Source organism: Anoplopoma fimbria, chromosome 20, assembly GCF_027596085.1.
Source record: "Anoplopoma fimbria isolate UVic2021 breed Golden Eagle Sablefish chromosome 20, Afim_UVic_2022, whole genome shotgun sequence".
NCBI lineage: Eukaryota > Metazoa > Chordata > Actinopteri > Perciformes > Anoplopomatidae > Anoplopoma > Anoplopoma fimbria.
The window spans coordinates 16,022,793-16,049,319 of NC_072468.1; the positions used below are offsets into that span (position 1 = coordinate 16,022,793).

The 26,527-nt window shown below is 42.7% G+C and overlaps 1 protein-coding gene across 2 annotated transcripts in view; it reads left to right on the top strand.

Moving 5' to 3' along the window:
* The window catches only part of efna3b (ephrin-A3b), a 57,015-nt gene extending 32,143 nt beyond the window's left edge, over nt 1-24,872 (top strand). The window contains exons 1-5 of one of the 2 annotated variants that reach the window (XM_054621822.1): nt 11,180-11,254; nt 12,664-12,956; nt 14,418-14,483; nt 15,748-15,825; nt 21,782-24,872. In XM_054621822.1, the coding sequence (XP_054477797.1) occupies nt 12,686-12,956; nt 14,418-14,483; nt 15,748-15,825; nt 21,782-21,900 (534 nt within the window). In that variant the 5' untranslated portion in view covers nt 11,180-11,254; nt 12,664-12,685 and the 3' untranslated portion in view covers nt 21,901-24,872. Of the gene's footprint in view, nt 1-11,179; nt 11,255-12,663; nt 12,957-14,417; nt 14,484-15,747; nt 15,826-21,781 lie in introns of those variants that run through there. The other variant, XM_054621821.1, reaches the window with a different exon arrangement.
* The last annotated feature ends 1,655 nt before the right edge of the window (nt 24,873-26,527 follow it).

The window sequence follows — 26,527 nt, forward strand, 5'->3', positions numbered from 1 at the left end:
CTTTGCTCTGTATCTGTGCATTTTGAAAACTGGCCATCAGTTTGGCTTTTTTTCTGATTTACTGTCACTGTGACTTTGACACTCTCTCTCTCTCTCTCTCTCTCTCTCTCTCTCTCTCTCTCTCTCTCTCTCTCTCTCTCTATCTGTCTATCTCTCTCTTTCACTCTCTCCTTGTGAGTCTCATATTAAATTTTAATTCCCTGCAGTGTAGGGCCAGAGAGTCTGATAGTGACAGAGAGCCATGGTAAAGGAAATATAGACTGAGTGACAGCTTGGAGAGGTGGCACATTTGTGTGTGTGTGTGTGTGTGTGTGTGTGTGTGTGTGTGTGTGTGTGTGTGTGTGTGTGTGTGTGTGTGTGTGCGTGTGCGTGTGTGTTAGTGTGTGTCAGATAGAGCGGAGAACAAAGACATATGTTCATGTTTTTCTATGCGTTTTTAAATTTTCAAGTGTTATCATGTGACAGCTGTTTTTAAAGCATTTAGATCAAGACTACAAATGTGAAGTGAGCAAATGCCCTCAAATGTTAAATACCCTCTCTTTTTCCTAAATGTGCATTTGCGCGTGTGTCCGTCTGAGTGCGCGCATGTCTTTGCCTGTTATTGCGTGTGCTCTGTCAGCAGAAAGTTGGCACTGAAACTGATAAACCATTATGCACAACGTGGGAGTGCATGTTTATGTGCCATTTTGTGTGTCCGTGTGTGCGAGCCAGCCCGTGTGTGTTAGGTTTAATGATCTTTTTTGATGGTCTGGTGTAGCGGATATTGAGATGGATGGTCCATATGCTCTTTATGGTCCATGCATATTTCATATTCCAGCAGCAAAGCAGAGCAGAGCAGAGCAGACATTGCTTATATGGCCAGGATGTTGCACTGGGACGTGGGCTGACTTTATGAGAGCTCGTATACACATCCCGCTGCTTTGTCCCCTTTGAATAAACGCCCAAGTGCGAATAAATACAACACACTTCATAACACTTGCAGAAAAAGACACCTACATATCCATAAACCTTAATGTTGCACGTGGAATATCTGATCTTAAATGGGCCCCGGTGTCCACCCGCTCTCTGGTTCTCTGCTGTTGGCACTGGTGCATGTCTGCATGTCACTCCGTGCAAAGGACAGTTAAAGTAATAAAGGGCGGTATCTTTATATAAATAAATATTAACTTTGTTACTTTCCATTCCCATCTATAAAACACAAAAGTGATTCATCCGATACCTTTTTCATTTCCTGTTTCTTCTTGAGAAACACCCCTAGGCACACAGAAAGTGATGTCTTTAATGCTTTTCGGCGGCAGCAGCAGTTTGTTTTGGATTAAACAGATTATGAGTTCGATAGTTAGAATGAAATAAAAGAGTGACACCTAAATAAAGTCAAACCTCATCAATAGAAAGTGCAATTAAAAGAGGCACTGCAGTTTTTCATATTTTGCTGCATTATTTCACTGAAGGAATGATGTTTATTGATCACTTGGCGCAGACGATGTTGCCCAAATAATAAAAAGAGAATAAAGGCGTACGTGGATTACCTCTTATATTAAAGCAGTAAGTCACAGTGAAGCTGCAGCGATAGCACAGACACATGCACTACTGCCACACACAAGCACAGATTTAAGAAAACAAAGAAAAAAATGTGCACAGGGGATTTGCTTTGTCAAGTCCATAATGCACTTTGTTAGAGGTGATTTGTCACCTTCCCCTGACTCATTTCACATGCACAAATTCATGGAACCACTTAAGATGTGGACATAAAGTGTGTGTAGTGAGAGGCTTGTGTGCTTTTAAACAGGAAAAAAAAATTGATACATTATTTCTGATATCTGAGGAACATTTCCTTTTCCTATCCCTACACAACCACACATACACAAAGTCCACATGAATGTGCGCATTTTGCTGACTGTCTCATGATGATTGACAGGTTGCCACCACATGGAGAGGCTTATTGACTTCACGAGAGAGAGCGAGAGAGAGAGAGGGAGGGGACGACGACAGATTGACAGGCCAGTAGAGGAAGACAGAAAAGGGAGGAGGAAGGAGGAGGAGTGAGAGGACGTCAAAAAGATTGAACCTGAAATGAAAAATTGAACGGGAGACGGATGGAAGGACACTGATAAGGATGGAGAGACAGAGGAGGAGAGTAGGGCAGATTGTGGGGGAGAGAGAGATGGGGGAGGGAAACGGGAGAGGGATGTTCCACTGATAGACTGTCGAGTCTGACAGAGACTGCTCATGTTCAGTGGAGAGAGTCAGCCACATCATGAAATACTGACACCCACAAACACACACACACAGATACACAAACTTGTGGAATCAACAGGATTTAGAGCCTAATGTGCGTAAACAGGTTTCCCTCTAAACTACATCTCCTTTTACTCACATTTTCATTACGCCCGGATCCAGCATGTGTTCTGTTGCCGCCTGGCCTCCAGCTAAACGCGTCTCTTTTCAAATTATTCCATTTTGATCATTATCCTGCTCCATTTTCATGTTTTATTGTTTGTATCTACTTTCAAACGTGTTGCAGAGTTGTACGTTTCTGAAAGGTAATTTACTAAGGGCTGTAAAGGAGATATCACACAGCAGGCCAGACTCAGAGCCTAGTGTTGACTGACTCTGGTAACATTTCTCTGGGCCTGGTCAGGAGGAATAAGTGAAGATAGCGGGGCAAAGCGTAATACAGCTGCATCTGAAAAAGCACACACACACACACACACACACACACACACACACACACACACACACACACACACACACACACACACACACACACACACACACACACAGCTATTTAGCGATCGACTGCACAAACTCAAAAAGTTTCAGTTTCCACTCTGAGTGCATCACTTGTAAGCCTATTGTGTGCAGAGTTAAAATCTGGCATTGATAGATTTTTGGCTCATTCGTCACCCAACAAGATCTTTTTGTTTCTGTTATCACTTTTTGGCCTGTGCTCTGTGGAAGGTCTTAGCACTGAAACATTCGAGCTGTGGCAGTCTTTTATGTTCTGCTTTGATGAAGAATAAAAATAGAAAACTCTCGAGCTGAAGTGAGGCTGAACATTGTTGTTTTTTTTAGTGCGGGCTGTTTTTTTTATTTTTTTGGTCTCCTTTCATTGTTTTACTCCGTTGATTCCATGCAGCAGAATTATTTTCCTAAATGGGTAATTGAGCATGTATTGCTTAGATTAGCATCGTATATCAATCTGCGTGCTTTAGTCTCAGGCCTTTGTGACCTTGTATATATGTGAATACATTTAATTAATTCTCCATGTCACAGTGCATTAATGGAACAGCCATAATGCTGGAAATGTTCAAGCTCAATGTCATCGTCTGTCTGACAAGAATACCCAGATGCACTCAAACACTTAAGGTCTCCCTGCTGTTGCCTGCTTGTCCTACGAAGTCTGCTATTTATCTCTCAGTGTCTTTTGTGTCTGTCTGTATGTGTTTATCCATCTAACCTACCACAGGAGTAACAGAGCTTGTATTGGTTGTAGTGTGTATTGTCTTTTTCTGAGCAAATTAAAAGGTTTGAGAGATACATTTTAAGTAGTGACAACTTGTCCTTTGGTTAGTTGATAGAAGTGTTACAGGATAATACTTTTTTTTATTAGCAAACTGATGTACAGACGGGGTATAGACTTTAATGAAACATTCACTTCAGTCCTCGTTTCACCTCTGGATGTACCCTCTATAATATCCACATGAAGTCACACAGCCCTGCCAGGCTTTTCGTACAGTACATGACCGATCCAAATTTCGCCGGTAGCCCTTAGTAACCCTCCCCCGCTCCCCCATCTGCTTTTAGCCTTAATTCTTTGTTCCTCTTGCAGCCAAACTGAGAAGCAACACACAAAAAAACCCGCCTGAAAACAGTGTGAAACAGAATTTGCCACAGTAATAGCTGATGATTTGTGATAATGTAGAATAGTAATAAGTGGCACTTAATTAGCCATTAGAGAGACAGGGGGGAGATGGTGGATAAAAAGAGGATAGATGGGTTTTCACACAAAGCAATGAACCCCTGTAGCCCCCTTTTTTTTTTTTTCTTTTTTTTTTTTTTTGCTACAATAGCTCCACAGCTAGTGCTTCTTCTGTCGTCATGGAGACTAATGTTGAAAGCCAGCTGTGGTTTTGTCTTGGAAGCCCATTAGGCTGGAGCTCAGTTGGCACTCCTCTCTGTCTCGCTTTTCTTTCTGGCTTCGCCTCCTTGGACTCACAATGGCGAAAATATCCTCTCTGTGTTTAACTTGTCTGTGATATCGGACGTGGGTCATTGGTACCACGTTTGAAGTGCTTGATAGAGGATTTTTTTTTGTTTCTTATACCAGCCAAGTTCGCCACGCACAGAGAGACAAACGGCAAAGTGAGATTTAAACAGTTTCCTTCAGCAGCTGATATCTTTTATACGCTCGACCCCACCCAACTTGCAGTTCAAGTAGGTTAACACAAGAGCAAGCAGGTGAAAAATGATTTGCAAATGGTATCTGACCCAGGTGTGCTTGATGGATGGCACTGCTTCTCATTCCACAGTGTCCTTTTGTCTGGCAGGCACCGTTTCCTGCCCCGGATCTCTTATTAAATGTGGCTCAGGAGAGGGATCTGAGTAATGTTGTTGTTGTTGTTGTTGAGAACGGTTTATCCCGGCGCTGGAGCTCTCTTTCCCCGCAGCGCTGATATTCAAGCCTCCAGACCCCGACCCACACACATCAGTCAGCAGGACACGGTGGTCATGTGACTCGGCCAGGAAGTGGGCCGAGGCAGTCGGGGAGAATGATTGTTATGCAGCACATTGATCAGGTTTCACAGGACACCGGCAAGTTATCAATCTGTAGGACTGTACACACAGACGAGTGTGTGTGTGTGTGTGTGTGTGTGTGTGTGTGTGTGTGTGTGTGTGTGTGTGTGTGTGTGTGTGTGTGTGTGTGTGTGTGTGTGTGTGTGTGTGTGTGTGTGTGTGTGTGTGTGTTTTCGCACAGGCAGGGTCAGGACCAGTGTTGTGTGTTTGGGGCAGCGAATGCAGAGAATCAATAGCTGGGTCAGAGGGTAATGTCTCACTGAGTGCTGAGTCTATACACAGCCATCAGACAGGATCACTATCAATCATGGGAGAGCTTAGGGAACATACACTCTCTTTCTCTTCTCTGTGTGTCTCTTTGCCTCTGCTGGCCCAGTGTCTGATGGGATCACTATTGCTCATGTAAGGGCTTTGGGAACAGAGACAACGGGTGATGTGGGGGAAACGGAGGGATAGAGCGGCCCGGGATTGACGGCAGAAAAGTGGTAGAGTAAGAGGGAGGGATTGGTGAGTATTGGCAGATACGTGTTGAATGACACTTGAGAGGAAGAAGAAGCCTTAAAGTGAACAAACCCTTTGGAGCGTAAAATAGGCTGTGTGGGGCGGTTGTGAAAAGGAAGATGAATTAAAGTTGAGAACAAAATCAATGAACAAGCAAATTAAGGTAAAGACCACAAGTCTCGGTCTCATTCACAGGTTAAACAACATTTTTCTTAATGGAGGTAGGACACTGTCTTTCCTCCTTCCCGTTCTTGTCGTTCATCCTTAGTTTATCGGCCCACGTCTGTGATCTCCTCTTCCTCTTTGTTTTTTCGTCTGTGTCTGCGTATTCCGTATTGTGTCGGGCCTCGGCTTCAGCCATCTGTTGTTTCATGCAGTTGTTCATTTTAATTTCCTCGCATCCATCCATCTGTGTCACGCGTTGTTTGGACAAAAAAAAAAGAAAAGAACGCAAAATAAAGCGTGCGTGATTGATTGCGAAATGCATGCATGTGCGAGAGAACATGCCCGTCGAACACATAATGGGGTTAGGAGAGTGTGTCTGTCGAACGTGGCTCTGTGTGAGAGCGAGACAGCTCAGTTCAAAGGGCTAATAACGCCTGCCATTAGGGTTTCCGTGCTGCCGGAGCACTCTCTCTCTCTCTCTCTCTCTCTCTCTCTCTCTCTCTCTCTCTCTCTCTCTCTCTCTCTCTCTCTCTCGCTCACACCACATAGTCAATATCCACAGGCAGGGAGAGGAAAGGGTGGACGAGAGAGAGGGAGAGAGGATGATGGATGACGATGATGAGGAAGGAGAGGAAAGAGAAAGAGTGCTTAGGAGCTGGAGAGAAGTGAGACAAGAGCAGAAAAATGGAGCAAACGAGGCAGAAGATGTAAGAAAAGGGTGGAAATAAAGAGAAAGTGATTGTGAGAATGCTGCTCGTGTTCTGGGATCATGTCAGTGCTGCGTGTGAGGCCGCCTGGCAAGAAACCCTTTTAGCTGTAATACTTTGATCAATTACCAATGATGAACCATTGCGCTGCAGGGCAGGACGGTGTGTGTGTGTGTGTGTGTGTGTGTGTGTGTGTGTGTGTGTGTGTGTGTGTGTGTGTGTGTGTGTGTGTGTGTGTGTGTGTGTGTGTGTGTGGGTGTGTGGCAGCCTTGAGAGAAGGCAGCATATTCCTGTTGGACACACTCTAGACAGGTATTGATTTCTATGGGGAGAATTTAGAACCTACTCAACCACTACACCCTATCACACACACACACACACACACACACACACACACACACACACACACACACACACACACACACACACACACACACACACACACACACACACACACAAACACCCTGAGACGCCCACACACTTACAAGCATGTTCCTCCAGTGGTTCAGGGAGACATGATGGAGAGGAAAAGAACAAAAAGAAGCCCGAGATGATAAAAGAGAACGATGGTATTCTGATACGCCCAGCAGTTGTCAATATCTTCAATGTCAACCAATATTGAAGTAGATGGCATCCCTGAGATTCATGTACACACACACAGAGGTTCTTTTTTTCAAACCCCTTTTGTCTGCATGCTTCCTCTCAGGCAAAAATCCAAACTGAGACAGAACAAATGGAGGTAAGGAGACGGAGCAGAGGGAGTGGGTGGAGGATACAGTAGGAAAGACTCCCGCCTGTGTTGGATGACGGGCCTCATTGATGCTACAGATCCCTGGGAGTCTCCTTTCAGTGGGGGAGCCATTCAATTAAACCTATCGCTCCGCCGGCTGATTGGAGGCCTCCCGCAACAATGTTAATGTCATCTCTGCACCGGACTGAGGTGGGATTAAGAATTCTGGCCTCGGGGAGGCAGAGTGACTTTTAAGTCCTGATTGGCAATCATTTGTACCACTGCTAGACAAGTTTTAATCCAGCCCAACCGTGTACCCATCAGCACTGTCTCCTTTGATTTCTTTAACCTTGATTTACCTTGGCATGCATGCATTTGGCAGTTACAAACACTTATCCCCCGCCTGCAACCCAATCAGCCACCCGCGGTTTTTCTACTTTTGATCGTTGAGAACTTAGTAGTTGGAAAGAATAAAAAACATTTGTCCATGTGTCCTGTGGAGGAAGTCCTCAGATGTTCCACGCTAACTTGTTAGCCTTCCCTGTGCTAATGATTGTTGGCACCTAGCATGAGAAAGTAATTGAGAAGCTCAAGCATCTCGACCACAATCGCTGACCCGTCATCGCAAAAGTGTTTAACAAGCTAGGTGTAAAATGGGCCCAAATAAGTAGCGTTTACCACCTGTGAATACTTAGCTTAAAGTACCTGTTAGCTGTGAGATTTCTGATAGATTTAGACCATTTCAACAACTGTGAATATTGTTTATATAGAATCATAGATTGACTACGATTATGTGAATACCAGAGTGAATAATCTAGAGGTCACAAATGGAGGATTTTAGGGTCCTCTTCCCTTATGTGGTATATTGAACAATGAGCTATTGTTGCAGAAACATGGTACGTATGTATTCTGTGTAAAACTACTCTATGACTTTTAAACTTTGAGCTTCGAGTCCGCCTCAGTCCCCCCCCCCCCCCCCCCCACCCCCACCCCCTCTACAGTCTGTCATCGTACCAACAGAGAACAGCGGAGTAAGCTGGTCCTCAGAGCGCTTGTTACGAAAAGGAATGATTGCTCTTACTGTCAAAGTGTTTTATTGATGTAAGCTGCTCCAACAGGCCAGCCAGAATAGCCAGGCGGGGGGTAACTGTGGCATTATATTGCCCACGACTGATTTATATAGGCAACATACTCTCTCTCTCTCTCTCTCTCTCTCTCTCTCTCTCTCTCTCTCTCTCTCTCTCTCTCTCTCTCTCCCTCTCACATTCTCTGATGTGATTTTACAGTAGTGACATTGATCCAGGCCCACTTTGATCTTGCTCTTAGCTGTTGCTCCCTCTCGCTCCCTCCCGCCATCACCCTCCCCGCTCCCTGTTGCCCAAACTCTGCAGCTTTTAACCCTGACTACCCCCTTCGTCTCATCCTATAAACCCTCCCATCTTTTCTCTCCATCCTTCCATCGCTCCATCCCTCTGGTGAAATCTGTAGATTTATAAGTGTTCTTCTGCTCCTCAATGTGTTGTCAATGAAAAGTCCCGCTCCGTCTCTCGGCTCTTTCAGGGAGCATTACTATCCAATAAACTCCAATAAAATAAAAGGGAATAAAAATCCAACAAAATGCATCTGCACAGTTGGGATAAAATGTGAATCATGATTTCCTCTGTCGAAGTGGATTTTCTCTCACGATTCTTATGAAAACCATTTTTTTGAAATGATTTATTGCATTTTCTTTTGTCTTGAAGCAGCCTGAAGGAAAAATATTATGATTATATGATTGTGACTGGTATAGAGCTGTCACATACACTTTGCATAAAAGAAAGGGCACATTGCTATCAAACAGTTTATATCCAGCTGCTTCTCTTAAATGATGCAGACAAACCTAAATCACAGCTCGGTCAGTTCATGGTTCTTTAGCTTTGTTGTCTAAGAAAAAATTATTAACAAAAAACATTTTCTTTTCATCGTTGCTTATTTTATTAATGAAGTAGATTTAATGAATTCTCTCTGTACACATCTGCACAGGTACCACTTTGGTTAAAACATGAAAAGTAAAACCATGTGAATAACAACAGGCATCAGACAAAAACACCTGTACAATGATGTTACAATACAATACCTAAAACTGACTGACTGTACTTTACAGTGTTTGATTTTTTTAACTTAATGAGATATGCAGGACTTACTGTGTCAGAAACACCTAACCATATAGCCTAGTACCTTATCATTAAGTCAAATAAAACAACACCACAAATAACAGCCTCAAAAAAATACACATTGACATTCAAAACTCACAGTATAAAAACATCTCGGTTTCCCTCTCACACTTAGATTTTGGTTACTGGCCAAATACCAAGTATACTAATTCAATATCATTTTTTTTACTGTGTGTCTTATTGCGTGGTGTGGAGGTGATTGGGAACATTCTTCTCAATGTAAATAGATTTGTATTGTCACACAATTATACACTGCACAATTTCACACAGCGAAATTTAGCCGCTGCATTTAACCCGTATTAGTATTAGGAGCAGTGGGCAGCTGCTATACAGCACCTGGAGAGCAGTTAGCGGGTTCGGTGCCTGGCCTCCTCAGCAGTGACCCAGGACTGATCTGGTGTAGTCAGCTGATATCAGAACCTAGACTTACTTTTGTGTGCACTGCTAAATGTTTACAGTCACATTAGCAACTTGAGATGTGACACCAAAGTTGAGAGATGACATGTGTGACCGGATTGTAGCCAGTTAACAAGCTGATTTTAAACCAATTTGGTGAATATTCCTCACTGTGACACTACAACAAACGGAAACTAGAAAACTTACAATTTCAAAATCTTCTCCTGTTGCCTACAGATTCTACATGTGAAAAGAGAATATGTTTAATAGAGATTAAACAACAAATGATTCTCAATTTCAAGTGAAAAAAATCATAAACCAACATTTCTCACTCCTCAATCCTCAATTGTGTTTAATGTGGATTGGTCACAACTGACCGATACTATATCCACCAGTGCCACAATGTAAGAAGGATTGGTGTACAAAGTCACAAAGTCAGCCAAAGTCAGCTGTATGGGATCACATTATGTTTACAGGGTTTTCCTGGTCCCTCAATGTGCATTTATTGTATCACTGTATTCACTGCATACAAATGAGACCGCAGAGGTATGATTAATATTATTGTTTTTAATACCTTTAATCCTCCTGAAACATCCTCTCTTCAACACAAACTCACTCTTCAATTGTCTATCTTCTGGATATCCACAGCCTGAAACTGAAGCATAATGTTCTCTGGAACAGATTATTGTAACGTTCAAGGATCCTCGTGCTCCTTTTTACATGATATTTGAGTAGCTGTTAAGACAAACATCTGTTAAATCATCCTTTTTTCATTTTATGTGTGTGTATGTATGTCAGAAACACCAAAATGTCACTACATCAAATGTAAATGGTTGGCATGGATGCTTTGGTGTCCCACATAAATAAACACAAACTAGAACAGGCACACACACACACACACACACACACACACACACACACACACACACACACACACACACACACACACACACACACACACACACACACACACACACATAAATACACACTTATACACAGTGGGAATCCTAAAGCCAGCTTTTATCTTAGAGAAGTGATTTACTTTCAAATTACTCAAGATGTTCAGAGTTGCCCTCCCCCTCATTTCTCTTTCTTTCTGCCATTATCCCTTCATCTCAGAGAACTTGCTTTTCTTTGGTAGCGTAAAACTCTTCAACCGCCTCCTTTTCTTTTTATGTCCGCTCGGTTCTGGCTCTCCTTGCTTTTTTTTTTTTTTTTTTTTTACTAAATTTGCATTCACTCCTCCCCTGCTGGAACTAAACTCATCCCTCACTTGTGTTCTTTCTCTCTCCCTCTCTTTTTTTGCATTCACTATAAATATAGTTCCCTTGAAGCATTTTACACTTTTTTTTTTCTAGCACTAATACCCTCTGTAGGATAGTAAATGATGTAATGAGAAAAAAAGTGAGGAGAGGAGAGGAAGAAGAGTGCAAAGGATGAATGTTGAACAATTAATCTTCCCTTCATGTTAGTCTGAAAGAAAGGGATGAGAGGAACGGAGAGCGAGGGGAGAAAGACAAATTCAGGAAGGATTTGAGGAGAGCGGTAAGAAGTGATGGAGAGAGGGAGACATTGGGAACAGTGTTTCGATCTTCATTTAATAATTGAATAATAATCCCCCTTGAGACATGACCTAGAACTGGCAAAGAGGGGGAGAGGCAGCATCGGGCCGAGGACGACACACTGCTGCCCCCTTGTGACTTTACTACGTCACCACTATACCATCCAAGTGTGTGTGTGTGAGTGTGAGTGTGCGCACACATGCTCATCGGCGTGTGTATGATTTACAACTGCAACCTGTCTCTGTCACACAGATATGAGCCTGTGTCTGTGATGGGAAGAAAAAGAGGGCTTTCGGACGTCAGGAAAGAATCTATTTCACTTTGTCACACATCTTCGTGTGTGTGTGTGTGTGTGTGTGTGTGTGTGTGTGTGTGTGTGTGTGTGTGTGTGTGTGTGTGTGTGTGTGTGTGGATAACACACACACACACACACTCCCAGACACAGATTCAGACCTTATCTTCCTGTCAAGCCGAGTCTTTTTTGGGGCTGACGCTGATATATGAGCTTTTCGGGGGGTGGGGGTGGGGAGAGCGTGGCCAGGACGTTGACGGCTGATGTGAGCGCAGCGTTGTGCTCAGGTTGATGTACGAGCGCTGGGGTTAGGGGACAACGCTGCGCTGACACCGGGAGAAGGAGCTGTGGCCCTGGGGCCCCAAGTCCATACTGAAGAGCCAGCTCTGCATTCTCTGCATACAGCAGCTCTGCAGCCACTAATACGCACACAAACACACACTCTTACACACACACACACACACCCCTGTTTTGGGTTATTAATAACTCAATAACTCTCGAACAAAGACTCGTTTGACCCTGTGTGAACATTTAAGATGAAATGCAACCATGCAAAATGCCGTACAATGATGTGAGGTGTTACGTTGTCTTCGGTGATGTATGTGAGTGTTGTGTCAAGGCCCAAAAAATGTGCGTATCTCAAAATGTTACACACATAATTGGGAATCAGAGCCAGTTGAAGGCAACCCTGTTAAATGTGGAACTTCATGCTAACTGTGATGAAATACAACAAATACTGTAGCTACCTTATGTATTTGTTTTGTGTGTGTGTGTGTATGAGAGTGTGCCATTGGAGATTCAAATATAAGGGCTATTATTTAGTGTGAAAAATATTGTGTGAAAAATGTGTACACACATTTTTTCCTGTTTGTTGTAAGTTAATTACTTTAGTTATTGTTAGTGTTAGCTAATCGCTGCATTCAATGCATGAATTTAGCGATATAAATAGCATTTATTGTTGAAGCACAAGGTTAATAAAGTTTTATTCATTTCCAGGGGCACTTTAGACATTTTACTGAAAAATCTAACTGGCAGGCAAAATACATTCAAATTCTGCAAACAGTTTTGATTTTTTGAAATGTCCAATTATGATGTGTTGACGGAAGTTAGTTTTAAATTGCCTGTTGCCTAAATGAACCACCTTTAATTTGTATACTTATTATGATATTTGTGTTCTGTGATTTTGTGATTATGCTTTATCGAACTTTTTAATTAGTATAATAATAATTAAAATGATATATATGTATTCTGCAGCTGTGTGATTATTCTGACTGTTTGCACTCTCTCTCTCTCTGTCCAGTCTGCGTAGGGAGGGCTACACGATGCAGGTGAACGTCAACGACTACCTGGACATCTACTGCCCTCACTACAACGACAGCCAGCGCATGGTGGGCACCGGCGAGCAGTACGTCCTCTACATGGTCAGTTACCGTGGTTACAGGAACTGCGACCCCCAGCTGGGCTTCAAGAGGTGGGAGTGTAACCGGCCCCACGCCCCCCACGCACCCATCAAGTTCTCCGAGAAGTTCCAGCGCTACAGCGCCTTCTCCCTGGGCTACGAGTTCCACGTTGGACAGGAGTACTACTACATCTGTGAGTGGAATCAAACCAATACCATGTTAATACTTATCAGTATAGAGTCCCGTGCATGTCCTCGAAATATAAATGAAAATACTATAGATTATAGTAAAAAGCTTGTGAGACTAGAGCAGTAATGTGACAAAAACTCCCTGTACGATCAAACAGGTTAATCTTTTATTGTTAAGTGGATTTGATGATTAACTCAGTTGGACCATCCTCGGGTAATTTCATGATAACAAATTGCTGTTTCACATCTAATCATATCACCCTGCAGTCAAGCCAGCCTCATCCAGTTTGTTGATCGCTTATCAAATTAACTCGCAACTCCTTGCGATAAATGCGCCACTGTATAAATAATAAACTTTTAGCTTGTCATGAAATAATTTAAAAGGAACATTTCACCACAGGGATAAATGCCCCATGCATTAAATGGCTATATCAAGTAATGCAGCACTCATTTAACCTGCATTACTTGATGGGAGACGTCTTCAGACACCATAATCAGAAAGCTGCTCTGTGCTACACAAAAAAAGAGAAGCCTCCTTGTTTTTATTTATTAATTATTTTATTTTTATTTTATTTCATGCGGGCTGGTGTTTGCAAAACCTCAAAAAAAAAATCAAAGGGATGTATCTATTTAATACATTAATGAATGTGGTACAAGTGACTGGTTATATTATTTATATTAAAATATATTTTAATAAAAAGGCCTTTCTCACAGCAGACATGTTGACTTGTCATACTAGTAAAAGTACACGTTACTAATAACATTAACGATGGCTCCCTCCGTTCTAATCCAATGCTGTGTGTGCAGTAATCCATGTAGACAAGAAGCCGTGGCCACGTCACTGAACACATGAACATACAGTAGTGTTTTTTTTCTCTAGGGAGACTGGTTAGACACAAAGGAGGAGATTACAGTGATGTGTCAACCAAACATTTTCAAGTCCTTCTCGCTATCCACATTCTGTATTTTTTACTCTACGCCACATTTAATAACCTGCAATGAAAACACTTGGTTATCCTTCCACAGTCACTGCTTTGGGTAGGAGAGTGCCACTAGAGCTGTAATGCGTTTGCCTCTTTATATATAGAGAGCTCATTTATTTCACTCTGCAGTAATATGTTCAACACTGACTATCTTCAGTAAATACAGTTGTAAGTCGCACACAGTGACTGTATAAAGGCAGCTTGTGTGCTCCAGTGCATCCTGGGATAATAAAGTTTAGCACACATAACGTTTTATGTTGCGCGTTAAACTGAATGTTAACTGTGTTTAATGTGGAACATTTCTGTCCAGCTGTAGTCTGTTTCATAAGGTCAGTAAGGATCGGTGCATTACTTTTGATCTGGTGTTCACATTTAAAGCAGCAAAACCCAGCGTTGGTCAGTATTTATTAACAAATGCTACATAATTAAAAGCATTAAACGTATGTGAACGCACAGGTTGATCTATCTATCGTTTTTTTACAGCCACGCCCACCCATCATCACGGCCGCAGCTGTCTGAGACTACGAGTGTACGTCTGCTGCTCCACAGGTGAGTCTTTTACTTTGGTGTGTGTGTGTGTGTGTGTGTGTGTGTGCGTGTGCGTGTGTGTGTGTGTGTGTGTGTGTGTGTGTGTGTGTGTGTGTGTGTGTGTGTGTGTGTGTGTGTGTGTGTGTACGTGTGACGTGTAATGCAATGCTTGGACCTATTTGCATACTGTACCTGCACCCATCTGTCCACTCTACACATCTGGTAGACACCGGGCTCCCTACGAATCCTCCCACCACACACACACACACACACACATACATATAACTCACACACACACACACACACACACCTGCTGTATACAGATGCATACATAATCTAAATACAGTCTAAAACAGTCAGAGCTGTTAATACTCCCCTGCAGCATTTTCACACACAGCACAGATCCTCCCCCCTTGCTCCTCTTGTCTCTCTCTTCTTTCTCTTCCCGCTCTCCCTCCACAGCAGCAGAGAGGAGCAGCTCCAGCTTTGAAGGCCCCTCACCCCCACCGCCTCTCTCCTCTTCCTCCCCTCCGCTCTACTCCCTCTTTCCTCTTCTTTCACCCCCTCCTCCTTCGCTCCCTGTCAGAGTCCATTTATTGCTGTGTGCGGTCAGTGGGTGGCTATGTATATGTAGTGTTAACCTCTCTCGCTCACTCTCCTGCCTTCCTTCAATCTCTCAACCCTCTCTCACTCTCACACACACACACACACACACACACACACACACACACACACACATATACACACAGACTTTGATCCCTGGCCTGTCCGGTCCTTTTAACTTCCACAGCCCTGTAGTATTAACCTCTCCTCCCTCTCACCCCCCTCCTCGCTCTCCTTCCCTTTTCAAACACAGCCTCTCTTCAGTTTGATCTGCCTCCCCTCACCTTCCCTCTTCTCTCCCGCTCTCTCTCTCTGCTGGTGATGTTGTGGCTTGTCAGCCTGTCTGCTCTAGGGGGATTTTTAACCCCATGCACCCTTGCCTTGCTGCTCTCTCGCATGTTTCTCTCAAGGTGTCAAGTTGAATCTAATGCCGCATTTCCACTGCATTGTACGGTACGGTTCTGCTCAGCTCGACTCGCTACGTTTGGGTTTCCATTCGCAAAAGTTGTGGATAGTTAAGGGGAGTCAAGCCGAGCCGAAACATACGGAGGAAATAATGCATAATAAAAAATTGTGATTTATAGCAATGGTTTAACCCCCGCAATGGTTTAACCCATGCTCCCTCGCCCTCTTCCTCCCTCTTTTTCCGACTAACTCAATGTCATGTCTCCTTCTCTTTCAGCCTCTGACGTGGATGATGAGCCAAAGCCAACAGAACCAGACTACACGCTTAGACCAGGCCTAAAAATTGACGATATTGGTGAGTCATGCACACGCTCACTTAAACACACCTAAAGTTGAGTAAGTGTGGAGCACATTCATCCAACCGTCTAGATTCATTACAACAGACAGAGACGTCTGTCTATCTCAGATAACATCAGTCGCAAATCATCAAAATCATATGATTCACACTTATCCAGCTGCTATATATTATATTGCAGCATATAGCAGACAAAAATTCAGTTTCTTCTTAGTTTCGACATATTCCATGAATGGACTTAAACAAACAACGTGTGTCTCTTTTTAAAATAATACGTTCTGAATTCCATAACCTCTCTGTGGCACTCAGCCACAAGGCCAATTTTAGTGAGGCTTTTTTTGTGGTCAGGTGACTAATTACGCCTACAGGATGGTGTATGTCGGGAGGAACATGTGACCCACACCTGGTGTAGCTCATTTGTGTTTTTTAATCGTTTTTAGACAACAATGAATGTCTGTGACACAGAAGCCCTCAGGCAATGAGAGGGTTGTGATTACAGAGATTGTAGTGAGTCCACCTTACTGTGAAGTCGACAAAATAGGAAAATGGTAAAGTCATGTCCCACCAGCTCCAGTGGAAGTTACACATACTAGTCATCTCATGGGATTTGTAGACAACAACAGAAGTGTACAGTATCACAAGCCTTTATCATTTAAATACAGTCAGCATATTGATCTCTATTTGATGGGAGACTAACTTAATTTACCGTGCAGCATCAGAAGTGGCCAACTAAAGTGAAATGTGCCGTTTTCAAAAGAGACCATCAGCACAGTTATCTTCACAGCACCAGCTGGCTTGGCAAGCTGCTGATCCTGCTAAACAACTACATGCATATTCATTTCACACTCGCCGTTTTCACCCGGATATGCAGAGAACACAGAGTTTCATGGTTAGTTACCGAAAAAGAACTCGATTCAGATTTCCTGTTGTCAACTTCTAGATCTTCATAAGTGCCCCCACTTTGCTCTCTTAAAGGATTACACAACTGGTCTTGTGGATCATGCTCAATCTGTTAGCTCTGGAACTGAACGACATGTAGCAGTGGTTTAAGGGAGAAGCAGAGCAGTGAATCAATAAGAGACCGACTTTAGGATAATCTCTCAGATGATCATGTGGTTGTTTCTCAGTGTTATGAGCAGCACAATAACAACATGTGCAGCTAGCTCGGCCTAAGCGTGCTGCCACCCATTACACAACCAGATATGTGGGTATCTATCTTCTCCAAGGTAACCTGTAAAATATGGTGCTGTGTTGTTGTTAATCTGTGTGTGTTCATGCTCACACACGCTCCTTTCCCTAATAAATCAGTGTGTTCTCATAACTATCAGAAGAAAACTCACTGACATCGGACAATCACCGACAGCGGCAAATGGCTGCATGTCATATGAGTTTGTAGAGATACTTCTCTCCTTTTTTTCTCCCTTCATCATCCTTTCATCAAATTTTTTTGCCTCACTCCATCTCTTTCCTCCATGCCCTCCTCATCCTCCTGCTCTTTAATTTCAATCCTCCATTTTTCATCCCAGAGCATAAGTAGGAATGCAGTGGAGGGGAAAGCCACCAAAACTCAGTTTATCCACCTTTTGATGTGTGAAATTGAGTTCTTCCATCTTTTAACATTCTTTTTAACATGAGTTCTTCCATCTTTTAACATTCTTTTTCAACAAATATGATATTCATCTAAGAGTGATTGTATGCATTTAATGCTATCAGAGTTAGCTATATTAAACAGGCCCTATAATGCTATTTTCCGGGTACATATTTTTATCTCAGGTTACAGTTACAACATGTTTACATGCGTTAATGCTCATAATCCGCCTTGTTTTTCTCATCCTGGCTGTCCTGCAGCACCTCTTCTCACCCTCTCTCTGAAATGCTCCGTTGTAGCGCTGGCTCCTCCCTCAAGAAAGCAAAATCTGCCCTGATTGGTCAGCTAGCCCGCTCGGTTGTGTTTGGTCAACATTTCACATTTCAAAAAACTCTTCCTCCGGAGCTTGAGCTCCGTCCCTCTCTTTTTTTGTTTGAGGGCCAAACTAGCCGGAAAGAGTTTTACGTCACTTCCGTAACATTATGACCTCATAAAGTTACGGAAGTGAAGGAGATAATTCAATGGAGCCGTTTCAGGCAGCTCAGGATTCTTCTGGGGGGGGGGGGTAACTCCTCTTAGGCGTGGACTTCAGGTTTTACACTCTACAGACCTTTTACATGTAAAAAAAATAATATATAACACACTGAAGAAGAGGGAAAAAGTGGAAAAGCATAAAAGGGCCATGTTAACATTTTTCTCAGTTTCTTATAATCCTTTGTTGTGCTTTTGTGGCGTTAGTTCATCCATACTTCTGTTTGCTACTCCAACACATATTACTTTCTTATCACGTTTCCTCACCTTTTGTGTGCTTTGCTTCCTTTCCTGCAAATATTTTTAAACTCATAGCAAAAGTCCCTCATTCCAGTAACACATATAGAGTTTTATTCAAGATACTTAATTACAACTAGCACAGAAGAATATAGAGAAAGGAAAAGGTTATTTCCACAGAAGAATAGTTATATTGGATGTACTTGAACAGATAAGGAATGTGAACTACATGAGAATACTGTTAATATTAAGCTGATGGCTGACACAATAGCAGAGCACAAATTACCCCAGCTCCTGTGGGTCATTTTCACCTGTAGAGCCGTGTTGCCAATTAAATTAATAGGATAACTCAAGTGGTGCAAGAGAAAGTGAGGAAATCAGCAGGGAGCTGTGAAATGAATTGAAAATAAAGAAGCAGTGCAGTTTCCTGTTACTCTCCCTCGTTCACAATCCTCCCAACTGCCGATTAGACTCATCACATCACAGTTTTAATTACTGTTATTCAAAGTTCACATCAGCACATTCGCACAAACATGTGTCGCCGTGCAAACTGCTCAGTTCAAATCTGCCTGATTGCCGTGTCTGAAAAATGTTTAACTAAGCTAAATGTTGCAGGCTGATGTTGTAAACCACCCGTCCCTCTCCCCTCCACTGCTCTCAGTTTATTTCCTGGGCTCTGCTCCTTTCAATCAGTGTCTACAGCTCAACGGTGGCTCCCTCCTGAATAGGGCCGCTAGTATTAGATTTCATTTAGATCTCATTTACAACACAGATGGAATGGTGCTAGCAGCTCCCCGTGCAGCCATGAGATTACTGATGGCTTTCAGTGGGATGATACTCATTTACCAACCCTGTTGGCTCAGGTTACTGCATCTGACGGTCAGGTCCGGCCATTAGTGGAGAAAATCAGAAGCTCTTTCTTTAATGGGGTTTATTGTACCAATTAGCACTCCTTTAAGCGACAGTGTGCTTGAGTTACTCTGCCAGCAACATCAGGTTGAGCATCAGCAGGCAGAACACAGTTCAGACTGAATGTTGCCTCTGTTTTTAGAACATTTCTAGAAACAGTTGTGTTGTATGTTCTAGTTCAGAATATCCCATATAAAGATGTGGATTTTCATATTTCATGTCATTTTAGATATAAAACACATTTCTGTAATTTATCTTGCAGTATTATGACCACTTAAATGTCATACATCATACTAATGTATTCATATTTACATGCTAATTTAATACCACATGCTCATTAAGAAACAAATGGCTCCACTGATATTTAAAATGTAAAAGAGCAGAGTTACTTCAGCAATCGCAGCTTCCTGTTTTCCTTAAAAACCACCAGAAAGAGAGATCAACAGCTAATTAGGACCAGGTGTGCCAGCTGATTGCTCAGGTGCATCAATTAGGCTGATGATGTTAAGTCACAACCCGAAACTGCTTCTGAGAGTTGAGAATCAGCACCTGATGCTCTCAACAACATGCAATAAACTTCGGTTCCTGAGAGGCATTTAAACCACTGTTGATTTATATCTGCAAGTTATATATATCTCAAACACAATCAGAGACGGCAAATGCTTTTTCCTTTTCTGTTGTGTCACTGATGCTTAGTAGGGACAAAGACTTGGCACAATAGTTAACAATATAAAAATGTGACAAAATGCATCATGGGGCTGTAATGATTTCCAAATGAAACATATTATTTCTGCTTCCATACAGTGATACACCAGAGGGTGCAGTTAAATTACATATATGAACACTGTGAACTGACAGATGCCTGTTAAAGTATATTTACCAGTAACAAGTAGGACTACTCAGCATCTAAAAATAGTCTTCTGTGGCTTTGCAGGAGCTTTTTTATGTTTTGAGTTAAGAGACATTGGTATAAACCAGTCAGGGAGGCTACATTTAAAAAAAATGCTATTGTGTTATTATGTTTTGAACTATATTGAGTTTCAATACTAAATCACTTGAATGACCCTTTATTGAGGACATTCTGATCTCGGGGCACCACAAATTACAACGTCTAAGACTGCCACATAGTGTAATCAACATCTCTCTGACAACTACAATTAAAGTTAATTATTTTCATGAAGTGTTGGTCACTCAAGATGAATTGCGTAACAATTTACAAGGGATTCTACTTTTCAGGTCAATCATTATACATAAAACCGCTACAGTTGATGCTACTGACACACACGTACACACACACACGTACACACACACACGTACACATCCCACACAGACAGACGCTCATAAACACAATCGGAGACTAAGATAGCTCCTTCTAGTTCACGTCAACATGACATTTAAATTCATAGACGCCTCTAGGTGTCTGAGCTTTCTAATTATCAGGCGGATGTTGCCTTCTTTTCTGCTCCAAAATGTGGCATGCACACACACAAAGACACACACACACACACACACACACACACACACACACACACACACACACACACACACACACACACACACACACACACACACACACAGGCACAAAGGCAGTAAAACACATTTCACACAGCTTCCTTATGTGAGCCGATGTTTTGTTCGGGAAAGTGTCAGAAGGTCATGATGTACGTCACAAACATGTTGCCAAATACACGCTCCAATAATTATGTGTTTATCTGTGACAGTCAGAGAGAAGTATGAGTTGATTAGTAGAGCCAGACTTTAGAACCGGTTTTGCGAGATGCTCCACAGTCTGCTGTTTGTGTCTTCGAAAACCACATTCCTCTCCCGGTCAGCGCCGAAATAACAGTGTCCTGACCCCTCGGCCGTGTGCTCAGTTACTGAGCGGTCAAAGCGTTTAACCTGAGCTCCGCTGCTGCATAGACCTCATTACATTGGCCAGCAGAGCATACCCAGAAGAGGGCCATCTCTAAAATCCAGGTGTCAGCCAGTCATTACTCTGCAGTCTGACCCACAAAGCTGCTGGAAAATATTCTGGAGCTACATATGAGTGGAAACACTGAGAATATCCCCGCTTCACTTCGATGCCATCAGACCATTAACAGGCTAACAGTAATCGGCATCAGCCGTCGCATGTTCAGACAGTAAATTATGCTGCTGTCTGTTTTCCAGTCTCATTAATCAAGTGACTGCAGAGGGTGTGTCGGGCCGCACATGTGTCTCATAAGCGTAGGCATGCAGAGAACAGTCTGGTGTTTTTGCACATCGACTAGACATCAACGCTCGGCATGGAGCCCGCAGCAAAAGACCGCAAACTATTTTTAGGACAATTCACCAGGTGTACATGGGGAGGGGGATTACTGTTTATACAATGTGTCTGTGTGTAAAAGTATGTGTCACTTTATTAGAACAATAAGAGCACTCTGATAATAGCTGCAGCCGTCTGCCATGATCCTGCTGTTGTCTCGATAGGAGACTTTAGTGGGACTGTGACTCTGTGCAGCCAGCTGCCTTTTTTTCAGTGTTTTAGTTTAAGCCGTGCTCTGTAAGCAGATTATAGCTCAATTAGAAGCACAGATAAACTCTTTGCCTTATTTTAAGTTTTCAAAGTGAAGAAAAAAATGATGAATTATGATCTGATATAAAATCCCTCATTATTTCCCCTCTCTTTTTCTCTGCTTTTTGTTTTTCCAGATGAATTTAACCCTTTTGTTCCCAAGCTGGAGAAGAGTGTCAGCGGAAGCAGCCCGTCCAGGGATCGCCTTCTCCTCACCGTGACGATGCTCCTACTGGCCGCTCTCTTCATCTCCTAGCAACGGCCATCCCATCAGCGTCACCATGCCAACTAGCCTTGGGAGGGTGTACAGTATCAGCGGATGGAAGAGTTGAGGAGGGGGGGAGTCAGGGGGAGAGGAGAGGAGAGAGGAGAGTTAAGATACCACAAATAGAGCAGAAGGCAAGAGGAGCAAGGAATGAGAGTTTTCAAGCATCACGGTGTGAATGTGTGTGTGTGCGTGTGTGTGTTTGTACAGCTGTGTGTTTGAGGGTGTGTGGTTTTGGTGGAGTTGAAAGACCCTCAGGCACTCGGTGACACAGACTGAACCGTACGTTGCATCAAAGTCAGCCTGTGCATACAGATGCAGGTGTGGTAGACTATGTGTGAGTGTGTGTTTTTGTGTGTCTGTATGTGTGTGTGTGTGTGTGTGTGTGTGTGTGTGTGTGTGTGTGTGTGTCTGAACAAGCCGTAAGTTTGAGCTTGTTGAAACCTGCACACCACACAAAGCATTTATACACCGAGAGAGGCGGGGCTGAAATCCTAGTAAAAAGAAGAAAAAAGCATCAAATCCACCCACCCATTTGAAAACCATTTGAAGACTTTCCCCTGGATCTGATTGGCTGAAACACTTCCTTAGCGGTAGTTGCCATAGTTTCTTGCAACAAGAATTAAACTGACCTCAAATGAACTGAATCAGATATAGATTTCATCACAACTGAACTGAAATTGCCTTTTTTTTGTTGTTGTTGTTGTTGTTGTTGTTGATCTTGATGTTGGGAACATGTCCCAGTCCACAGCGCAGGGGGAAAAAGGAACCAGCTGATGTCCTGCACAGGTCCTGTGAAGGAGACTAGTCAAAGTAGCTGATAGTTCATGAACGCACCCTGGGACGCCAGACGCCTCCAGTGTTTTTTTAGTTGTCATCTCCACTCCGTCTGCTGTGTCATCCTGTGTTCACCATCAGTCTCCAGCACGTCTCTAATGAAGGCAGCAGGACTGGACGAGGTCAGAGCATTTAAACAATGAATCATCCCCTCAAACGAAACAAAGGGGCTTTACTGTAGATGTGCCGTTGACACAGAAACCGCAAGGGTTTGTTGATGTTATAAGTTGCTGTGTTACTTTTTCTGTCCTGCCTTTGAGGCACTCGGTTAGTCTTCTGTCATCTCCGAGGTTAAAGAAGCACACGATGGCTACCGAGCAGCCATGGATACACTCAGCAATACTGCCCTCCTCTCAACCCACCGCAGGCTGTCTGGAGGAGAGCAAGAGGAGCAGGGAGGAGGGATGAAGGAGCAAGAACAGCCACTCACACAAGCATCTACTAACAGGTCCAGTCCCAGACAATAAGAAGCTCCCCGCTGATCAATGTTGGTGTAGCATTCAGCTCTACCAACCTCTTCTCACCTGTAAACGCTTTTCTGTTACTGTATGAGTGTTTGTGTGTGCCTGAAAGAGAAAAAAAACCATGTCCGAGTGTGCCACATGTGTGTGTTTGAAAGCGAGAGAGACTATTTTAAGTGGTACTAACAGCCTGAAAATACATCCACATACTGTACATCTTATAAGTCTGAAAATGCAAAATAAATAAAATATAAAAATACAAACTAAAGCAACAAGTAATACATACAGACCAAGTGCTTTGGTGGGGAGGTACGGCAAATTCAAAACTAAAACAACTGAATCAGTCTGGTGCTTCAGAATAGCGTTTCCATAGCAACTAGCACCTTATTCACCATGGTTACCCCACCCTGCCAAACGATGGACTCTAGAAGGCCATGGCTTACCATAGTAGCTGATTACAATGATGAAGGTGAAGATGATTATAATGACCATGATGATGATGATGATGGACTCCGAGCTGGCCGACCAGGTCACGCAGTGGCTCACCCACCGACATGTGAGGCGTTCGAGTACTCGTGTAAATGTCATAAAGGACAAGGAATAACAATGTCTTGAAAATTGCCAAGATGAAATGTGATGTAAGCATTTTACAAACCCCAAACTCGGTTTTCTTGTAGTTGTTTTTTTATGTTTTTTTATTATTCTTTTGTTGAGTTTACTGTGGTGTATTTTTTCGGTTATCTTGAGGGGGAAGACGGGGGTTTAAAAGTTGGAGTATTGGGTGGGTTGAGCCATATGTAAAATTGGGCTGCACTCTGTGAATCTAGCTGACAAATGTTACATAGCTGTGGTTCTCAGCCCTGTTGGCTTGTGACCGACACTTACCGAATTCAATTTTTTCATCATTGTGGGCTTGGAGTTTGGGAGTAATGTGGCTTTTTTTCCCAAAGGTCTGTCATTTAGCGAGATTATTTTCCCAACAAAACTTCCAAGGGACAGCCTTCGGGTAAACAACAAACTCACACATTGTCAAATTGATAGAAATGTAATAGCTCTGGTCAACCAGACAACAGATTGTACAGGTTGGAACAAACACGGCTCACGTGGTTTTGGAGCATCATTAAGAACATTGCAATATGAAACAGAGTGTGAACCAACCAAGGTGTATATATGGCTCTTGGTGGGAGGGCCAGGTGGGAAAGGTTTTGGTTCCTGGTTTGGACTGGGAGGGTTGAAGAGCTGTACAAGAGGATAAATCACACTTCAAGAAGTTGCACTTAAGAACTTAAACACAAGAGTAAGGAAGTGTGCTGTTGTGTGTCCGTCTGAATGTGTGTGTGTGTGTGTGTGTGTCAGGGAGAGTAAGAATCAGAGCTCATTTCTGTTAATCACTTCATATCTGTGTGCAGGAGCTTAGGAGTGCAATGCTGATTGTCTTTGTGTGTGCTTGTGTCAGCGTGTGTGTGTGTGTGTGAGTGAATCAATGAATGAGTGAGAAACAGTCTTTTTGTTTCTGCTCTTCCTATGTGCGTATGAGTGAGAGAGTGTGACCGATTATTGTCTGGCAAAAGATTTTAAAAAAAGCATTTAATAGTGTTGGAAACAACAGTTACAATCATGTTTACCTTCGACTGGAATGACTTTAAATGAACTTGAAAATAAACTGTAAACTGAACAAACCATAACAGAGGTAATAACAATGATCATGATAACAAAAATAATAAGCTTACAAATCTTACTTTTAACAAGATGTGTGTTTGGCTCTTTATTTTCCTCCCTTTTCTAATCCTCCCTACGCCCCCCTCTGCTCTCTCTCTCTCTGTCTTTGAGGATCAGAAAAAAAATGCAACATGTACGGAGCTAATCCAAGACAACAGATGGAGGGGCTTGTAAATTCAGTTCTCTGTAGATAATGTTGTTTGGGAGCTCACAGATGTGATTTTCCATATCAAAGTTGGTGTGGCGACGCTCTCCCTCAGCAGTAATACCTTTACACGCTCCGATTAGGAGAGATAAGCGCTACAATCACCAGCTCAACATTTGAATGACAACGGGACAGGCCAGCAGTTTGTACCTGTATGTCTGCTCCGGCTGATGGAGGGATAAAGCCACTGCTGATGTCAGAGAGCAGCCAGGCTCACTGTCTGTGATCTGATGCAACAGGTGCTTATCGTGCGGGAGATATTCTCGACGTGAGTGACAGGAGAGCACAAGGAGGTCAGCACTTGGTTCTGTGTTGTAGTAAGAGGACAGTTGAAAAGACAAAGGTCAATTGATGAAACATAGTTATGGTCACATACACAATCTTTCAGCACCAAAGTCATGTAAATTGAGGTGTGGGTTTTGCAAGGAGAGTATAAAAAGCTGAAACAAAGTGATACTCTGCACAAAAACATTCTAAATAACTACGCTGAGCTGCTGTATGCTTGAAAGGTGGCTGTGAAAAGGTTGTACTTAGCTTTCTCAATGGGAAAAAAAAGAACCATAGAAACGTATCAAACCATTCCTGCAACTTAAGACACTTCTGTGTTGACTATCTGCATGGTACAAGTCTAGATCTGTCTAAGTCTGTTGATCGAAGCAGAACAAACATTCACTGGTTCAAGCTTCTTAATTGTGAGAATGTGTTACTTTCCTTAATCTTATGTGATGGTGGACTGAGTATCTTGGTTTTTTGATCCTGGCTTGAACAAAACAAGCAATGTTAACATATGACCTTGAGATTTAGGAAACTGTGACTAAGAAAAAAAATGTGGTAAAACTTGTTCATATTTCAGAAACCAAATGGTCTACAGGGAGTGTTTGATTCTCATCAAATTTATTTTGGCTGGAGTTTCATTTTAAAGATGTGTTCCAGTTGTTTGCTCTATTAACTCCCAATTGGTGTGGAAAACACACGCACATCTTTCTCTCCCAGGTAGGTAAAAACTGTTTTGAACCCACATTTCTAAATCAGGTAAAAAGGTACGCTGTCCACTATTTTGTGCTTTATTGACATGTTTTGCTGATCTAATGTTTGGGAAAAGAAGCGTCATTATCTTTCCCATTTGGAAACGGACACATCATCAGCCCAGCGGAAGAGGATCCAGGCAGTGAGTCAGACATAGTAGAGAAGTGAACTTGATTGATGAGTGCAATGACTGGCACTACCCACTAAACCATATTCTGGAAACATTATATCTGCTTTTCCAAGAATACCCCTGACTCACTTCTGGGTGACATTAAGCTTCCAGATATTTTTGGTGAATTTTTAAAATAGAAAAATCTCTCTCTCTCTCTCTCTCTTATGAATCTCAGGCCATTATTCTTCACAATGCTTG